Source organism: Salvelinus fontinalis, chromosome 11 (assembly GCF_029448725.1).
Source record: "Salvelinus fontinalis isolate EN_2023a chromosome 11, ASM2944872v1, whole genome shotgun sequence".
In the NCBI taxonomy this organism is placed as follows: Eukaryota; Metazoa; Chordata; class Actinopteri; order Salmoniformes; family Salmonidae; genus Salvelinus; species Salvelinus fontinalis.
This window is the reverse complement of record NC_074675.1, coordinates 45,239,786-45,258,424: the sequence shown is the minus strand read 5'-3', so window position 1 is coordinate 45,258,424 and position 18,639 is coordinate 45,239,786. Positions and strand designations below refer to the sequence as shown.

At 42.4% G+C, this 18,639-nt stretch overlaps 2 protein-coding genes across 4 annotated transcripts; one reads left to right on the top strand and one right to left on the bottom strand.

Moving 5' to 3' along the window:
- The first annotated feature begins 583 nt into the window (after positions 1-583).
- Positions 584-10,495, top strand: LOC129865824 (eukaryotic translation initiation factor 5A-1). Its single transcript, XM_055938846.1, has 6 exons — positions 584-963; positions 2,930-3,099; positions 3,627-3,731; positions 4,501-4,632; positions 7,752-7,824; positions 9,282-10,495. Exons 2-5 carry the CDS (start codon positions 2,932-2,934, stop codon positions 7,812-7,814), a joined length of 468 nt encoding a protein of 155 aa, XP_055794821.1. The 5' UTR covers positions 584-963; positions 2,930-2,931; the 3' UTR covers positions 7,815-7,824; positions 9,282-10,495.
- On the bottom strand, positions 10,488-17,319 carry LOC129865817 (G protein pathway suppressor 2-like). 3 transcript variants are annotated; one of them, XM_055938835.1, is made up of 10 exons: positions 17,128-17,319; positions 16,728-16,845; positions 16,372-16,481; positions 16,182-16,294; positions 15,875-15,954; positions 15,558-15,637; positions 13,489-13,693; positions 13,182-13,339; positions 11,286-11,381; positions 10,488-10,898 (listed from the first exon to the last, which is right to left on the bottom strand). In XM_055938835.1, the coding sequence occupies exons 2-10, from the start codon at positions 16,819-16,821 to the stop codon at positions 10,806-10,808; spliced, it is 1,029 nt and encodes a 342-aa protein (XP_055794810.1). In that variant the 5' UTR covers positions 16,822-16,845; positions 17,128-17,319; the 3' UTR covers positions 10,488-10,805. The 3 variants fall into 3 exon arrangements, with proteins under 3 accessions (XP_055794810.1, XP_055794811.1, XP_055794812.1); XM_055938836.1 differs by having other exon boundaries at positions 13,489-13,663; positions 17,128-17,318; XM_055938837.1 differs by lacking the exon at positions 17,128-17,319 and having other exon boundaries at positions 16,372-16,604; positions 16,728-16,804.
- Between the last annotated feature and the right edge of the window lie 1,320 nt (positions 17,320-18,639).

Here is an 18,639-nt window from a genome sequence, read left to right as displayed (position 1 = left end):
TCTGTCAGGGGGGAGATTTTCGGCACAACACCTGTTTGGAGAAATCAGTTGTAGCAGTTGAGCATGTACCAATGAATGGCTGCAGTATAGCTGTTAATTAACATTGATGATGAATATGAGTATGATGCATGAAATGTTAAGGCACACGTGAATGAAAGCATGTGTTATGCTGTCCTCGAGCAGTTGTCCATTAATGTAATGTATTGTCCTGTTTCATGTTTTGTGTGGACCCCAGGAACAATAGCTGCTGCTTTAACAGTAGCTAATGGGGATCCTAATAAAATACTAAAACACTAGTTACATGGTGCACAAAACAGCGCCCATATTGTTATTCCCGAAGATAACAGTCATTAGAATGAATGAGAGGGTCCCCATGCCTAGTACATGCACTCGGTCTTGTTGGCTAGAAAATATTAATCTCTGTTATTTGATGCAGTTGAGGTAAATGTATGTAATTTTCTTCTGGTTCTGAGCTCATTTGGACAAGAGGTTCCATTCCAAGTCTCTCGATATTCCCATGATTTCGCCCCCATCCCCTGTTCTAGAATCTGAGGTTTGAGGGTGACCACGCCTGCGCACTGAGCACCATACTGCCGAGGTTCATTTCATGGGTATTTGGAAAGGCTGGCTGAGGGAGTGAGTGAGCGAAAGGTGGAGAGTGCTAGGCTTTAAGGTTCACATTCTTTTTAGGCTGGCGGCTGACCTAAGCGTGCACCCCCCGACGAGAACGATTTCGACCGTGCGGAGGCTAATGAAAGCGACTGGAATGAGAGAAAAATAAAGTGAGAGCTGATTTAGGAGTAAAGGAACGACAAGCAGAGGCACCGCGGTGGTAGACACCAGCCAGACAACCGTTAGCTACCGACGGAGAGAGAGAGAAAAGGAAAAAATTAAAAGGGGGACGGTTTGACATTTGTGTAAAGCGCACAGAGTAACCAAGTTGTGGAAACCTTAGTACACCGGGTAAGTTAGCATACTTATCATAACATGAATATAAAGGGCGTAATCTTGCGTGAGAATAACATTGCAAATGCACATGGCTGCTCATAGCTGTCACCTTATTTTCATGCTACATAGCTGGTCACTTGTGAGCATTGTGTGATGATAGCCTAGTAATAAAACAACATTGTATTGTTGGATAACCCTCCAGGGAATCGTTGTTTCCAGTTTGATAAGCAATATGCTGTTAACTTTATTAGTGGGCAAGGGCCAATTTTTCTCTACGTATCAGCCCACTACATTGATTTAATCCAAATTAACTGGTGGTACGATTTTACGCATAGAAATTGACACAAATAACTTGGACCGAAACTCATCCTGCAGGTATGCACGCCGTAGCCTTATCATACGCATCAGCTTAATAATTATACTCTAGTAGCCTACATTCCAATTAGCAACGTCGCCTATTCAATGTATCAAGATTACGATATCTCCTTATGTGCTTAATGTAAGAATGTAACACACTGAAATGACCACGCGCTAATGTAACAATGTTGCACTTGGCTCGAGACTGGAGCAGAGCCCCCAGTTATAGTGGGCCTCAGCCACTGAGCAGTGTTCATGCATGCAGCGACGCCGTCACTGACAGCACGTTAACGTTTTGTGCGCACTAGGCCGCACTCGGCTCCAACACTGCGGAGCAAGACACGCGTGCTATAAAAAGGTGGCAGCGACAGTTTTTCTGTCACTAATATGTTAAATTAACATATCCTTATTAGTAATAAGTGTGTTTACGTGAGTCTCTTAATGCCAAAGTGGCCTTGTGTGTGTCAAGCGCCGTCGATAAGATGCTACCAGTATAATCAGTGTCGTTTACCAGGCTATGGCTGCAGACCGAATTAAATCATAGTAGATTACTTGGAATAAGGGGCCGGCCATACTTTTGTAGAGCATTCTCTTGAATGGACATTACTTCCACCTTTATCTTTGCCATTATTCTAATAGCAAGTTGACCGTTGTAATATTTTTGACATTCTAACCGAAAAGCAAGACGCACCAGTGCACTGGGCCTTTCCTTGAATCGCGTCCACTCCGCCGCCACATAATCACTTACACACACTCAGCAAATAATACACCTGCTTGTTTCCATATTTAATTACTTGAAAATCTTCCTATTTTTCTGCCAATGGCACAAAAATAACAAAGATAAGGCCTATAAATGATTGAGTAAACTGTTATACATTTTTTGCTTATTGTGAGTAGGCTATGGCTGACTGGTCTAGGTGCCATATCTCTGTTACTTTATTTAGCTCAGTCTGCTCTTTTTCTCTCTCCTTATGGCAGTGAACCAGCTCTTCATTAATTTTGTATTCAATTAATAATGTTGCATTTCTTATAGTTATTAAGTAAAATATGTAATTACTTCTCTGGTAATTTGGACAAATTCAAAATTATTATTGACAATTCACAGAGGGAGACAGTATTGGCCTACTGCACACTTCATTACACTGTAGGTAATAATTTTTATTTTGCTGACTAATGTGTTTATTGTTAATAATATGAAGTTTGCAGGAGTACACTCCCTTTGTATACATTTATTCTTTAGCAATGCCTTTTAAACATCTATTGTAGACTTATCAACAAATAGCTCATTTCCAAAGCATAAGCCATAACCAATATGTATTAGAATGGAGTTAGAGGCATGTAGACCACTTGGAGTTATTGGTCTCTGCCCTGAGCTGCCCTCCCACAGGACTCCTCCCCCTATGGCAGGACTCCTCTGCCCCCAACCCCAGGGCTCCTCCCCCAACCCCTGAACTCCCATCCCCCTCCCCATGACTTCTACCCCAGGACTCCTCAGTATTTGAGTGATGCCATTACCAGTGATGCCATTACCAGCAGTGTCATTAACCAGTTCTTAGTCCTCGTTAACCTCTCTCCATATCCCCCCTTCCCTCTCCCCGCTGTGACATCATGGGCTCGGGAGCAGGTATGGCAGACGCAGACGTCGACTTCCAGACAGGCGATGCCGGGGCATCCGCCACCTTCCCCCAGCAGTGCTCGGCCCTGCGCAAGAACGGCTTCGTGGTGCTGAAGGGACGACCCTGCAAGATCGTGGAGATGTCCACCTCCAAGACCGGAAAACATGGCCACGCTAAGGTCAGTGGTGTCTGACTGTAACCATTTTTATAGCTCTGGATAATGAGTGATAATAAAGATGTTGTGTTCCATGCAGACATAATTACATTGATCAGAGTAATGAGAAAGAGTAGCTGAGGCTGTTATCTTGAATTCGGTAAGACGTTCCTCCAGTCAAAAGAACAAGACTTTCTCACATTTGCAGCGTTATCCTGAACTTCACACTATATGTCTTGTCTATGTGCTGTGTGTCTATGTGCTGTGTGTCTATGTGCTGTGTGTCTATGTGCTGTGTGTCTATGTGCTGTGTGTCTATGTGCTGTGTGTCTATGTGCTGTGTGTCTATGTGCTGTGTGTCTATGTGCTGTGTGTCTATGTGCTGTGTGTCTATGTGCTGTATGTCTATGTGCTGTGTGTCTATGTGCTGTGTGTCTATGTGCTGTGTGTCTATGTGCTGTGTGTCTATGTGCTGTGTGTCTATGTGCTGTGTGTCTATGTGCTGTGTGTTTGCCAGCTCCATAAACAGTTTTTGTTTTCTTTATGGGCAGGTCCACATGGTTGGTATTGACATCTTCAACGGCAAGAAGTATGAGGATATCTGTCCCTCCACCCACAACATGGACGTCCCCAACATCAAGAGACTGGACTACCAGGTGAAGGGCCAAAGTAGTGAGGAGGACAGAAAGGACGGAGGGAGAGAGGGAGAAGTAGAGAGAAAGAGGTATTGCCAGTTTGAGTGAGATGGCCAGTCACCCAAAATTCTGATTCCCTATTTCTAATTCCCTGACTCACGCCCCTGCCTCAAATCAAATCCAATTTCATTTATCACATGTGGCGAATATAACAGGTGTCGATGTGCCCCTTGTTGACGCACACTGGAAAATCTGAGGGGATTGATTAGGTGTCAACAGTATCGTGGAAACTCCCTCTAGTCTATTAACAGGCTAAGTGGAGACATCAGCATTTTTTCTGTACCAATCCAGTGGGAAGGTGAGGGAAAGTCCATGAGGGTAGAGGAACGCATCGTAGTATTTGTGCTGATGTAGGTGAAGGTCATTATTTAGTAAAACACTGGGATGGAATGCTTTTGATCTACACCAGCACATGTTCCAAACTTTTTCATGGTCCTTAGAGCTGGATAGGGAACCTCAAGTAGGTAGCTGTAGCTTTCTCCTGTGCTCATTTCCATTCTCTTTGGGCTGGGAGACTTTGGCACTGTGGGTAGGGGTGACAGTCAGTTGATTGGAGGGCACAAAAGAGCTCAAATTGGTAGACTGGCAGTGCATTGGCATTCACAAAAGGTGCAGAAACTAAAACAAAGAGCCTATTTCATACATTGTCTCTTATCTTTTCTGTCATCATAACACAACCTTATTCTCATCTCTTCTTATCCTTTCACTCCCTCCTCACTTCCCCCTGCAGTTGATTGGGATCACGGATGGTTACCTGTCTCTGCTCCAGGACAGTGGTGAGGTGAGAGAGGACCTGAAGATGCCAGAGGGAGACATGGGCAAAGAGATCGAAACCAAGTACGACGCTGGAGAGGAAATTCTGGTCAGTGGTGTTCCCGTTTCCTCTCTTCTTGTTGTTATTGGTTTTTCTTGTTCTGCTATGATTCTCCCTGGAGAGAAAATTACATTGTTGTTTTTATTGAACCTTTTGTTAATGAGGTAAGTCAGTTAAGAACAAATTCTTATTTACAATGAAGGCCTAAACCGGCTAAACCCGGACGACATATTTGTCACGCCCTGACCTTAGAGATCCTTTTAATTCTCTATTTGGTTAGGTCAGGGTGTGACTAGGGTAGGCAATCTATGTTTTCTATTTCTTTGTTGGCCTGGTATGGTTCCCAATCAGAGGCAGCTGTCCATCGTTGTCTCTGATTGGGGATCATATTTAGGCAGCCTTTTCCCACCTGTTGTTTGTGGGATCTTGTTTTTGTGTAGCTGCCTGTGAGCAGCACAGAATGTCACATTCCGTTTTCTTCTGTATTGTTTTTGGTGGGTTTCATATTTATTAAACATTTGGAACTCTAAGTACGCTGCGCCTTGGTTGATTCATTCAGACGAGCGTGACAGAAGATCCCACCACAACTGGACCAAGCAGCGTGCCCGGGAGGAGATGGCACCCTGGTCTTTGGAGGAGGTCGAGGAGAGAATATCCTGGACTTGGGAGGAAGTCTTGGCAAGGCACGAAACCCTGCCGGGGATGCAGGAGGAAGGAGCAACAATGACGACACCGGGGTTCGCGACCACGACGGAAGCCCGAGAGGCAGCCTAAAGAAATGTTTTGGGGGGGGGGGGGGGGGGGGCACACGGGGTGGTTGGCGGAGCCAGGGTTTGAACCAGAGCCAACTCCCCGTACTCACCGTGGTGAGTGTGTGACCGGTCAGGCACCATGTTTTCCGGTGATACGCACTGTGTCTCCAGTGCACATCCACAGCCCGGAGCGTTCTGTGCCAGCTCCCCCGCACTTGCCGTGCGGACATCATTTGAGTCAATTGGAGGTGTACCTGTGGATGGATTTCAAGGCCTACCTTCAAACTCAATGCCTCTTTGCTTGACATCATGGGAAAGTCAAAAGAAATCAGCCAAGACCTCAGAAAGAAAATTGTAGACCTCCACAAGTCTGGTTCATCCTTGGGAGCAATTTCCAAACCTGAAGGTACCACGTTCATCTGTACAAACAATAGTACGCAAGTATAAACACCATAGGACCACGCAGCTGTCATACCGCTCAGGAAGGAGACACGTTTTGTCTCCTAGAGAAGAACGTACTTTGCTGTGAAAAGTGCAAATCAATCCCAGAACAACAGCAAAGGACCTTGTGAAGATGCTGGAGGAAACGGGTACAAAGTATCTATATCCACAGGCTTGCAAGTCGAAGAATACCATCCCAACTGTGAAGCACGGGGTGGCAGCATCATGTTGTGGGGGTGCTTTGCTGCAGGAGGGACTGGTGCACTTCACAAAATAGATGGCATCATGAGGGTGGAAAATTATGTGGATATATTGAAGCAACATCTCAAGACATCAGTCAGGAAGTTAAAGCTTGGTTACAAATGGGTCTTCCAAATGGACAATGACCCCAAGCATACTTCCAGAGTTGTGCGAAAATGGCTTAAGAACAACAAAGTCAAGGTATTGGTGTGACCATCACAAAGCCCTGACCTCAATCCTATAGAAAATGTGTGGGCAGAACTGAAAAAGCATGTGCGAGCAAGGAGGCCTACGAACCTGACTTGGTTACACCAGCTCTGTCGGGAGGAATGTGCCAAAATTCACCCAACTTATTGTGGGAAGCTTGTGGAAGGCTACCCAAAATGTTTGACCCAAGTTAAACAATTGAAAGGCAATGCTACCAAATACTAATTGAGTGCATGTGAACTTCTGACCCACTGGGAATGTGATAAAAGAAATAAAAGCTGCAATAAATAATTCTCTCTCCTATTATTCTGACATTTCACATTCTTAAAATAAAGTGGTGATCCTAACTGACCTAAGACAGGACATTTTTCTAGGATTAAATGTCAGGAATTGTGAAAAACTGAGTTTAAATGTATTTGGCAATGTAAACTTCCGACTTCAACTGTATGTTATTAGCTAGCTAGCCAATTTGACATGGCCCATCAATCAATGTAGTCTGTCTGTCAGCAGCAATCGTGATTAAACACTATTTAAAAACACTGTTGAAAAGGGGATAATGTTTGCTAACTTTGCTAAGTAGGCCTTTGTTGGTTGGAGAAAAAAGTACATTATTTCAACTAACCAACCACTATGTGTAGCCAACTGTAAAAAGTTTATACCAGTAGTTTGCAAAGTAAACATTATCAGCCATCAGTAATGTGACTTTGGCAAATGCGCCCTTCTGCTGCTTGACAGGCAGACCCCACAAAGGATGGAAAATGAACCTAAACCACTCGTACTTGTCAGGTATAGTTCACTTTTTTATATCACTCAAATATCAATTTAATGGTGGCAAATGTTGAGACATATCGTGAGGCTCTACCCTCATGTATCTGAAATTACATGATCAATGGATGTTTACTGATCATGAAAAGCATGCAGTTATACCTACTTTCTGTAGGTTTATAATTCTGATAGAGCTAAATGTGCACAATTGTTTTGCATGGAATAATCTGACATTTGTTAACATTTCTATCATAATCCCTTGTAACCGGCACTCGTTTGTCAATTGTTTTAGAGAAGCTGCGGGTTTCCAAGCCCCCCGGAAAACAAATCAAGCGCTCTGCAACTTATTGTGATGTTTTATTGATAACAACCCATTACAGCCGCTATTGTCACATTGAACCCGTATACTTCTGGGAATTGAATGTCCCTGTCACAAACTGTTCAAAATATCAGAGCACACACTGGCTTAGCAGAGCAAACAAATGCCCTCACTTCACAGTTAACAATGAATATTGGCAGCACTAGAGATACATGGAATTCATCAGTAAGACTGTACCATACTCCCAGCAGCTCTCTGCATTCCCAAGTCAACCGGCTGTAAAAGTTGTGTTATGGTTTGGGGGTTACAGTTACTTCAAGTCTCAGGGAAGGGGATGATGTCACAGCCTAAGATGGCCACACCTAGTTTACTTCCGCTACACCTGGAAAGTTGTTGTTCTTCTAATAATAATCATTTAAAAATCATTTTTGTTTGTTTCCCAGATCACTGTTCTGTCTGCAATGAATGAGGAGGCTGCAGTTGCCATCAAGGCCATGGCTAAATAAGACACTACAGGTAAACACAGAAGCTTTCTGTATCCCAACCGACGTACCTGTCACCCCTCACCTCAGTCATACACACACTGCCTGTGAAAAAAGTGGCTGGAAATGTGTGGTATGTGTGTGTCATGCCATGCATTTTATTTGTATGTTTATTTATCAGCCAAGGCTAGGTATACTCTTTACTTTGCCTAACAACATACTGAAACGCTTTGGCTGCTACACAGGCTACTTTCTTATTTCATTTACTAGGCTGTGTAGTGTTTAAGCTGACTACAGCATATGTCTGCTTTGAAAAACATGGGGAAATAACTGGACTGTATACTTAGGATGTCTTACATGTTAATTAAATTAAATCTCTGAAGGGTACCTGTGAAGCAATATGTTACAGCAATGGACTTTTCTACCCCTTATGCACTTTGTACTTGTTATTATTCATTTACGGTATTTATGTACAAGCACAATGTGTGTATATGTGTATATCTTGTATAAAGAGTTGTTTTAATATAGATTCCCATGCTTGGTGTATTTGTGTGAGTGTAATGGTATATTTCAGTGGTTTTCTAACTTTTTCAGTGGTGACACAATTTTCCCCCCCCCAAGAATTTCTCACAACCCCGGCCCAAATCTAATGACACACCCTTAAAATCAGTTCAATTATTTTACATCAACAAATAACCAAAAATTCATTGCATTCGTCTCTTATCAAAATGAAAAGAACCCAATAAATACATTTAGTCCATAAAATTGTATTTTTCTAATTATCTTTCTCAAAACGTTTGTATATTGTCCCATGCAATAATCTGTACTCTTAAAGGGATACTTCCGGATTTTGGCAATGAGGCCTTTTATCTACTTTCCCAGAGTCAGAGGAACCTGTGTTTACCAGTTTTATGTCTATGCGTGCAATTGCTAACTAGCGTTAGCGCAATGACGAAGTGTATGGGTATCTGCTAGCATGCTAGCAGGTACCCATAGACTCAGATACCCATAGACTTCCAGTAATTGTGCTGATACTAGTTAGCATTAGCTCGCTAAACTACCTCTAACTTCCTACATAATGTGCACCGACATAAAAATGGTATCCACAAGTTCATCTGACTCTGGGGAAGTAGATAAAGGGCCTCATTGCCAAAATCCTGAATATCCCTTTAATTAGAAAAATGAAGAGTACTGACCCCACTGAAGTTCTGCTGCGACCCCGACTTTGAATACCACTGGATATGAAATGTGACGTCAAGGTTGTTGAATGTGCTGTTGGTTACTGTATTTTGATGTGTGAACGGATCTTTGTGTTTGGAGTGTGTACTGTACCTCAAAGAACTTGAACTGTTTTGTATTGATGCACACTCAACTACACTGTCCGCTTTTTTTCTTTCTTCCTCATTCACTTCTTCTTGCTCTTTTTCCCTTTTTCTCATTTTCTACCTATCCTACCCTTGTACTTTCCTTGTCCTCCCCACTCTCTTCCAGGGGTTAACAAGATGCACTGGATCTGAAAAAGGAGGGAATACGGCCATGTCAATGCTATTCTCTCTTTCTTTTTTAAATTTTTCGTTAACTCTCCCTCTGTACTTTCTCACCCTTCTCTGGGTAAAATTGGAAACAAATTTCAATAAATAATTGGAAATTGCAAACAGTCAAAACATTCTCTCTATATATACACACACAGCATACAAGTCAGCACCAGTACACACACACAGACAGCATACAAGTCAGCACCAGTACACACACAGCATACAAGTCAGCACCAGTACACACACAGCATACAAGTCAGCACCAGTAAGTACACACACACGGCTTACAAGTCAGCACCAGTACACACACACACACAGCATACAAGTCAGCACCAGTACACACACAGCATACCAGTCAGCACCAGTACACACACAGCATACAAGTCAGCACCAGTACAGACTAATGGAGAAAGAAGTGCTCTCACAGACATGCCGCCTGTAAGGGCGTAGCTAGCTACTGCACCTACAGTCAGGGGAGGGCCGGTGGAAATGTCTCAAATGTCTTTTTTGTAAATTCTCTCCTGATTGATCAAGGGCTTCTTCAACTCTAGATTTATGATGAGTGATGCTGTTCTGTTTAGGAGCGCTGTGCTCGTAATGTTGCAATAGAAATATAGAACTGGCACCATTTTCAATGTAACAATGGAGACTTGTCAGGTCTATACATTACTATCTGATTTTCAGTGATCCGCCCTTCTGAATGAGCCCCATATGTCCTATTCAATATTGTGTGTATCGTATATCACCTAAACTTGTCTGTTAAAAGATGCCAGGATCAGACCTTTCAGAGTAGGAGTTGAACAAGCGTCACACAGAAGCATTTGGGAGAAAGGAAACTCGCATGCCAATTCCAGTGTTGCACAAGTATCTGATTGAGACCACGTACAGGACCTTTCAGCAAAGAACTTAGGAACCACAATCGGTCCCTTGTCTTCCATTTCCCTCGACACCTTGGCAAAGACCCTTAGAGGCTGCCAACAGAGCAGGTAGCTAGCAAGTAGACACACTGAGTCACCTATAGGGAGAGGCACCAAGTAGTTGACCCATTATTACTTTGTACAAACTCATGAGAAAGTTATGGCATGTTTTTTGCTTTATTGTATTCACAAAGAAGTCCAAACTGTGCAGAACGTCTCTCACCCCAAACAAAATTAAAGACAAATTGTTAAATTGTGATTTTTTTATTTGTTTTGGAGGACAGTTTCTGAGGTAATACATCCAAACACACAAAAAGGAGAAAGTAAAACACTATACAGTTTCAGGAGAGAAGTTTCCTAGAACATTTAGGACACAAACTAAAGTAATACAATGAACTATACAATAAATATTAAAGTCAAGCCTGTGGGTTTGGGCTTTACAATCAACCATCATGATCCAAGTTTACTATGCCATAATTCCAGTCTTCTCGAATCTTGAGTGAGCCAATGAAATCTGAACGATAAGAACTCCCGGGGGAGATAGTTTAGGCAGCTAACCGCGGTTACTTGCTGTGGTGATAGAACCGCTGTGAACTCTGGGCATGGGGGAGGAAGGCATGGCGGGGAGCCGTTTGGGGAGAGCTCTGGAAAGGTGCCTGCATGAAACGTCAGTTAAATGTTACCAAGCAATAGTTAAGAACTTTAAGACAAACCATCCCTATTTCAAATGACCAAGTCATAATTGAAATAGAATTTCAGGTGACACATAAAAAAAAAAAATTCATTCACTAAGATTAATTCATATTCAAGATTCACACTGGGTTTACTCTGGCTTTAGCTATGAGAGCTTGATCAAAACAAAAATACAATCACTTTTCAATCTATACTTCAACAATTAGCAAAGAAATCCCTTTGGTTATTTAAAAAAACGGAAAAAAAACTTTAAAAAATTCACATGCACCCATATTTCTGATGGGGTGGTGGGTCAACAGTCAACATTGGGCGGTAACAGTGAGAGGTGCGGAAGGGTGGCTGAGAGGTACCTTTGGTGTGGGGATCTGAACAGCCAAGGAGGGGGTGGGCAGCAGGCCAGCAACAGATGCATGGAGGGCTTGGGGGTGCATGGGTCTCATAGCACCCTGGAACAACAGGAGTGTAGGGAAACACAAGGAAAGGACAAGAGGTACAGTTGAAGTCGGAAATTTACATACACCTTAGCCAAATACATTTAAACTCAGTTTTTCACAATTCCTGAAATGTATTCCTAGTAAAAATTCCCTGTCTTAGGTCAGTTAGGATCACCACTTTATCTTAAGAATGTGAAATGTCAGAATAATAGTTGAGAGAATTATTTATTTCATCACATTCCCAGTGGGTCAGAAGTTTACATACACTCAATTAGTATTTGGTAGCACTGCCTTTCAATTGTTTAACTTGTGTCAAACGTTTTGGGTAGCCTTCCACAATAAGTTGGGTGAATTTTGGCCCATTCTTCCTGACAGAGCTGATGTAAATGAGCCAGGTTTGTAGGCCTCCTTGCTCGCACACGCCTTTTCAGTTCTGCCCACACATTTTCTATAGGATTGAGGTCAGGGCTTTGTGATGGTCACTCCAATACCTTGACTTTGTTGTCTTAAGCCATTTTGCCACAACTTTGGAAGTATACTTGGGGTCATTGTCCATTTGGAAGACCCATTTGCGACCAAGTTTTAACTTCCTGACTGATGCCTTGAGATGTTGCTTCAACATATCCACATAATTTTCCTCCCTCATGATGCCATCTATTTTGTGAAGTGCACCAGTCCCTCCTGCAGCAAAGCACCCCCACAACATAATGCTGCCACCACCGTGCTTCACGGTTGGGATGGTGTTCTTTGGTTTGCAAGCCTCCCCCTTTTTCCGCCAAACAGTTATATTTTTATTTCATCAGACCAGAGGACATTTCTCCAAAAAGTACAATCTTTGTCCCCATGAGCAGTTGCAAACCGTAGTCTGGCTTTTTTATGGCGGTTTTTGAGCAGTGGCTTCCTCCTTGCTGAGCGGCCTTTCAGGTTATGTCGATATAGGACTCGTTTTTACTGTGGATATAGATACTTTTGTACCCGTTTCCTCCAGCCTATTCACAAGGTCCTTTGCTGTTGTTCTGGGATTGATTTGCACTTTTCGCACCAAAGTACGTTCATCTCTAGGAGACAGAACGCGTCTCCTTCCTGAGCGGTATGACAGCTGCGTGATCCCATGGTGTTTATACTCGCATACTATTGTTTGTACAGATGAACGTGGTACCTTCAGGCGTTTGGAAATTGTGCCCAAGGATGAACCAGACTTGTGGAGGTCTGCAATTTTTTTTCTGAGGTCTAGGCTGACTTCTTTAGATTATCCCATGATGTCAATCAAAGAGGCACTGAGTTTGAAGGTAGGCCTTGAAATACATCCACAGGTACACCTCCAATTGACTCAAATGATGTCAATTAGCATATCAAAAGCTTCTAAAGCCATGACATCATTTTCTGGAATTTTCTAAGCTGTTTAAAGGCACAGTCAACTTAGTGTATGTAAACTTCTTACCCACTGGAATTTTGATACAGTGAATGATAAGTGAAATAATCTTGTCTGTAAACAATTGTTGGAAAAATTACTTGTGTCATGCACAAAGTAGATGTCCTAACTGACGTGCCAAAACTATAGTTTGTTAACAAGAAATTTGTGAAGTGGTTGAAAAACTAGTTTTAATGACTCCAACCTAAGTGTATGTAAATTTCCGACTTCAACTGTATAAAGGAGTATCAAGGACAACTCAGATTTGAATTAGTGCAATATGCACTTTTATTAAAACAGATTCACAACTAGGTTTAGTGGTTGAATAGAAAACTTAACCTTATAATGTGCACGTCTTGAAAGAGCATTTTCCTCCCAATCTGTCTGACCAGTGGTCTTACCCCATCAGTGAAGCCAGACTGTTGGTTGGCATGTTCCAACTGCTTCTGAAGGGGTATTCCAGCACCAGTGATGAATCCTTGCTGGGAGGTGAAGTGACTGTGAACAGCGTAGCCAGGCTGTTGAGGAAGGTACTGCATGGCCTGGAATGCAGACGCACCTGGACAGGAGACAGACAGCAAGAGTCAGACTGTGGAAACTAATACTGTCAGTATGCTGTCATGATTAGAAATGTTAAGTACTACATAGTCCACAATGGCATTTCCTGTCGGAGGCATTATTAATATTCAGCTTGCACACACATGCTACCTCTGATCTGGGAGCTACTGGCGAAGCTGACGGGTACAGAGGGGCCGGGGGCATAGCTGGAGGGGTGCTGTGTCTGGGCCACGCCGTAGCTCTCGTGGACTGACTGACTGCCACCGAACTGGCCGTGCTCTGCTGGGCCCGCACTGAATCCAGGCTGGCTCTGGTAGTGGCGGCCCTGTGGAGCGAGGAGAGTGAAACGGTCACTCTATAAGCAGTCACACAGAGCATGGGTTATGTGTCTGTTGTTGACATCACTGACATTCACTATGTTTCAGTGGGTGGTGTTTGTAACTACAGAGTTGAGGATTTGATTCCAGCTTGGGCCAAATGCTGATGCCTGGAACTCACTTTATTGACACTATTGATGCCAAGATATACAATTGAAGTCGGAAGTTTACATACACCTTAGCCAAATACATTTAAACTCAGTTTTTCACAATTCCTGACATTTAATCCTAGTAAAACTTCTCTGTCTTCGGTCAGTTAGGATCACCACTTTATTTTAAGAATGTGAAATGTCAGAATAATAGTAGAGAGAATTATTTATTTAAACTTTTATTTCTTTCATCACATTCCCAGTGGGTCAAAAGTTCACATACACTCAATTAGTATTTGGTAGCATTGCCTTTAAATTGTTTAACTTGGGTCAAACGTTTTGGGTAGCCTTCCACAAGCTTCCCACAATAAGTTGGGTGAATTTTGGCCCATTCCTCCTGACAGAGCTGGTGTAACCAAGTCAGGTTTGTAGGCTTCCTTGCTCGCACATGCCTTTTCAGTTCTGCCCACAAATTTTCTGTAGGATTGAGGTCAGGGCTTTGTGGTGGCCACTCCAATAACTTGACTTTGTTGTTCTTAAGCCATTTTGCCACAACTTTGGAAGTATGCTTGGGGTCATTGTCCATTTGGAAGACCCATTTGCAACCAAGCTTTAACTTCCTGACTGATGTCTTGAGATGTTGCTTCTATATATCCACATAATTTTCCATCCTCATGATGCCATCTATTTTGTGAAGTGCACCAGTCCCTCCTGCAGCAAAGCACCCCCACAACATGATGCTGCTATCCCCGTGTTTCACGGTTGGGATGGTGTTCTTCGGCTTGCAAGCCTCCCCCTTTTTCCTCCAAACATAACAAGGAGGACATTTCTCCAAAAAGTACAGTCTTTGTCCCCATGTGCAGTTGCAAACCGTAGTCTGGCATTTTTATGGCGGTTGTGGAGCAGTGGCTTCTTCCATGCTGAGCGGCCTTTCAGGTTATGTCAATATAGGACTAGTTTTACTGTGGATATAGATACTTTGTACCGGTTTCCTCCAGCATCTTTACAAGGTCCTTTTCTGTTGTTCTGGGATTGATTTGCACTTTTTGACCGAAGTATGTTCATCTCTAGGAGACAGAACACGTCTCCTTCCTGAGCGGTATGACGGCTGCGTGGTCCCATGGTGTTTACACTTACGTACTATTGTTTGTACAGATGAACGTGGTACCTTCAGGTTTGGAAATTGCTCCCAAGGATGAACCAGACTTGTGGAGGTCTACAATTGTTTTTCTGAGGTCTTGGCTGATTTCTTTTGATTTTCCCATGATGTCAAGCAAGGAGGCACAGAGTTTGAAGGTAGGCCTTGAAATACATCCTCAGGTACACCTCCAAATGACACAAATTATGTCAATTAGCCTATCAGAAGCTTCTAAAGCCATGACATCATTTTCTGGAATTTTCCAAGCTGTTAAAGGCACTGTCAACTTAGTGTATGTAAACTTCTGACCCACTGGAATTGTGATACAGTGAATGATAAGTGAAATAATCTGTCTGTAAACAATTGTTGGAAAAATTACTTGTGTCATGCAAAGTAGATGTCCTAACCGAGTTACCAAAACTATAGTTTGTTAACAAGAAATTTGTGGAGTGGTTGAAAAACTAGTTTTAATGACTCCAACCTAAGTGTATGTAAACTTACGACTTCAACTAGAATTGAAAAGTTTGCCTGATAAAAAGATGACCAGTGCAATAGCGACATCTAGTGGTTAGATGAGACATTACACATGCACAGGGCCACCCAGTTGCGACTCACCGGGATGACAGGTGTTGGAAACAACTGTTTACTGCGCTCAGACATGAGAGCCCCGGGCCTGTTGTGACTGACTGGACTGCCTGATAGAGGTTAGAGAGAACAAAAAAGTGATGAGGGAGTATGGTGTAGTGACCGGCGGGAACCTCAGAAGTCATTTGTGGATAGACTAATTGTGGGCCAGTGCCACATATATTGAATTCATGTGTTCAAAGTAAACAGCTTGTGATAAATGCGTCTGGAAAATGACCACGTTATTTTGATGTTCATTTAATGTAATTGCTCAGGAGATGACAGTCATGAACACGTGTATAGCTTACCTTGGATGTTGAGGAGATGCTGCCCTGTGTGCATGGTTAGACTGGTCTGGTAGCTGGCTGATGTCAGTGTTGTGATGTCACTGCAGGAGAGGTAAAAACAGGTGAGATATCTGACAGGAGATTTCTAACAATCAGCAAATCCTTTATATATGGCCTTATTACAAACTCATTCCTATTCCAAACTGGGAGGGTTGCATTTCAATAATCTAATGTGGCTTATTGACCTTATTTTATCAAGCTTCACTAACGTTAAGGAAGCTTGACTATTGAGATGCACCTAAGGAGTCAGAGGCTCCCTTCCTCTCACCTCTGCTCCTTCCTGCGCCTCTTCTCCTCCTCGTGCAGGACCTTCTTCAGCTGGAGGAAGAGCTGATGCTTCTCCTCCTGCAGTCCCTGCAGCTTCTCTCCCATCTTCATCACCTGTGAAGAGGAAAAGGGAATGTTAGAGAGGGTTAAGGTGAGAAATCTCCCATCTGTTTGTAATGACTTTCTCTGACCTGTTCTTTAGTCTCCTCCAGTGACATCCTCTCCTCTATCTCTTTTGTTCTCTTTCGCTCTTCTTCCTCTTTCATCTTCTGCTCCATCATCTTGTCCACCTCCTCCTCCTCTAAGATTTGGAAGAAAAGAGACACCAATTACAACAACACAATTGTGGAATTTGTTCTCTCTTCTTCCTCTTTCATCTTCTGCTCCATCATCTTGTCCACCTCCTCCTCCTCCTCCTCCTCCTCTAAGATTTGGAAGAAAAGAGACACCAATTACAATGACATAATTGTGGGAAGAAATCTGGCTTTTTGGTTATGGTTGGGAGGAAATGCAGTAGTCAAGCCAAGCCAGCCTTGTGAAATCTCACCCTGTCTTTTGCGATCTCTTTCTCTCATAATGTGCTTGTGGAGAGCTCTGGCCATGGCGTTGGACAGCTTCGGTCTGTCCTGCAGAGCAGGCATGGTGACAGGAAGTGGAGGGGCCAGCTGAATGCAGCAGAATCAATTGAGAAAATATGGGAAGTAAATATAGTTACAGGCAGCAACAGCAAAAGGTGACAATAATTGCTAGGAACTGACACTTGTGTTTCATTTTATTTATTTTTTACTTTGTTGTTAATAGAAATAATAAATTGCATGCATTCACCCCCACCTAGCTAACGTTGCATTGCATCTGATCTGGCTATGCTAGCAGCTAGCTAACGTTACATTGTTAATGTTAGATCGATGAAGGGCCAGCAAGCGTGAAGTTGTAAACATGGAACTTACTTTCGTTGCTTTGCGAGTTTTCCAAGATGAAAACTTTTGTCTCCGCTTGGTGTGTGTTTTTTGGTGTGGATTATAAAGCGGAACATTTGTTATTCTATGAAAAACTGTAACTTTGTTTCTATATTATGAATTTCGCGTTCATAAATGAGTTTTTTCCCGAACTGATACTCTTCCGGTGTGAAAGGACCCTTCCTGTTTTGACGTCAGTGAAGCCCTGGGAGTTGGGGTTTCTATTCAGTACTTCCCAGAGGACCTTGAGAGTAAAAGTTAAGATACCTTAACAGAAAATGACTCAAGTAAAACTGAAAGTCAGCCAGTAAAATACTACTTGAGTCAAAGTCAAAGTATTTGGTTTTAAATATACTTAAGTATCAAAAGTAAATGTAACCGCTAAAATACAGTATACTTAATTGGACCAGTTTCCTGTCTTGCTAAGCATTAGGTATGTAATGAATACTTTTGGGTGTCAGGGAAAATGTTCGGAGTAAAAAGTACATTATTTTCCTGAGAAATGTAGTGAAGTAAAAGTAGTCAAAAATAGAAACACTAAAGTAAAGCACAGATACCCCAAAAAACGTTGTTTGCAGAAAACACATGAACTTGATTGCAAATTTGGGAACTTTTATTTCGTTATTTTATCTTCATCAAAACCTATACTCTTCATCAGGGCTTTAATAGCTCCCAGTCCCTCCCATTGCACATAAAAAACCTTACACTGCTTTGAGTATCTAGGGCAGGCACACAGAACATGGTTCAACAGCACACTGATAAGATGGAGCAGTGTACACGTAGGACAACTATAACTAATGTATTGAAATGTTCAGACTGTGAAAAGAAATGGTGCTTGTATGTTTCATATGCAGACAGATTACACAACTGACAGTCATGAAGTAAACCTACAGTACATTTTATTTGGGCCCCCAGCAAATCAGCTCCAGGTGATTTTCATTTTGGATATCTGTTCCGATGTATTCCAACGCATAATAGAGATATATGTGATTGTATGCAAGGTTTGAAATTATGTTTAAGTCAAATATATCTGTTTGGTTAAATTTGCAGTTAACAAATTATAGATAATTATGTTCTGGCTTCCTTACATCCACTCAAGAAAAAAAATGATCCCACGGCTGAATCAAGTTGATGATCCCTGGTATAGATGATTTAGACTCTAATGGTGAATAACCCTTTAAAGTCATTTATTTTAATAATGTATATACAGGTTGTTCATAGTACTATTTCCTTTCATAATGCATAATTTCCTTTCCTTCAAGGGGCTCTCCAGCCACAGTTCATTCCTCATAGGTAAGTTCTTACACACTGATCTAGACAAACCATTTCTGTATGGACCTCGCTTTGTGCACAGGTGCATTGTCATGCTGAAACAGCAAAGGGCCTTCCCCTAACTGTTGCCACAAAGTTGGAAGCACAGAATCGTCTAGAATGTCATTCTATGCTGTAGCATTAAGATTTCCCTTTACTGGAACTAAGGGGCCTAGTCCGAACCATGAAAAA

Bases quoted from the DNA above. Each gene is read 5' to 3' on its own strand.
- LOC129865824 (XM_055938846.1), top strand. From the start codon at position 2,932: ATGGCAGACGCAGACGTCGACTTCCAGACAGGCGATGCCGGGGCATCC. The intron at 3,732-4,500 runs GTGAAGGGCCAA...TTCCCCCTGCAG, and splicing joins TCAAGAGACTGGACTACCAG to TTGATTGGGATCACGGATGG. The intron at 4,633-7,751 runs GTCAGTGGTGTT...TTTGTTTCCCAG, and splicing joins ACGCTGGAGAGGAAATTCTG to ATCACTGTTCTGTCTGCAAT.
- LOC129865817 (XM_055938835.1), bottom strand. From the start codon at position 16,821: ATGCCTGCTCTGCAGGACAGACCGAAGCTGTCCAACGCCATGGCCAGA. The intron at 15,638-15,874 runs GTAAGCTATACA...AACCTCTATCAG, and splicing joins GCATCTCCTCAACATCCAAG to GCAGTCCAGTCAGTCACAAC. The intron at 11,382-13,181 runs GTAAGACCACTG...CTGTTGTTCCAG, and splicing joins AGTCTGGCTTCACTGATGGG to GGTGCTATGAGACCCATGCA.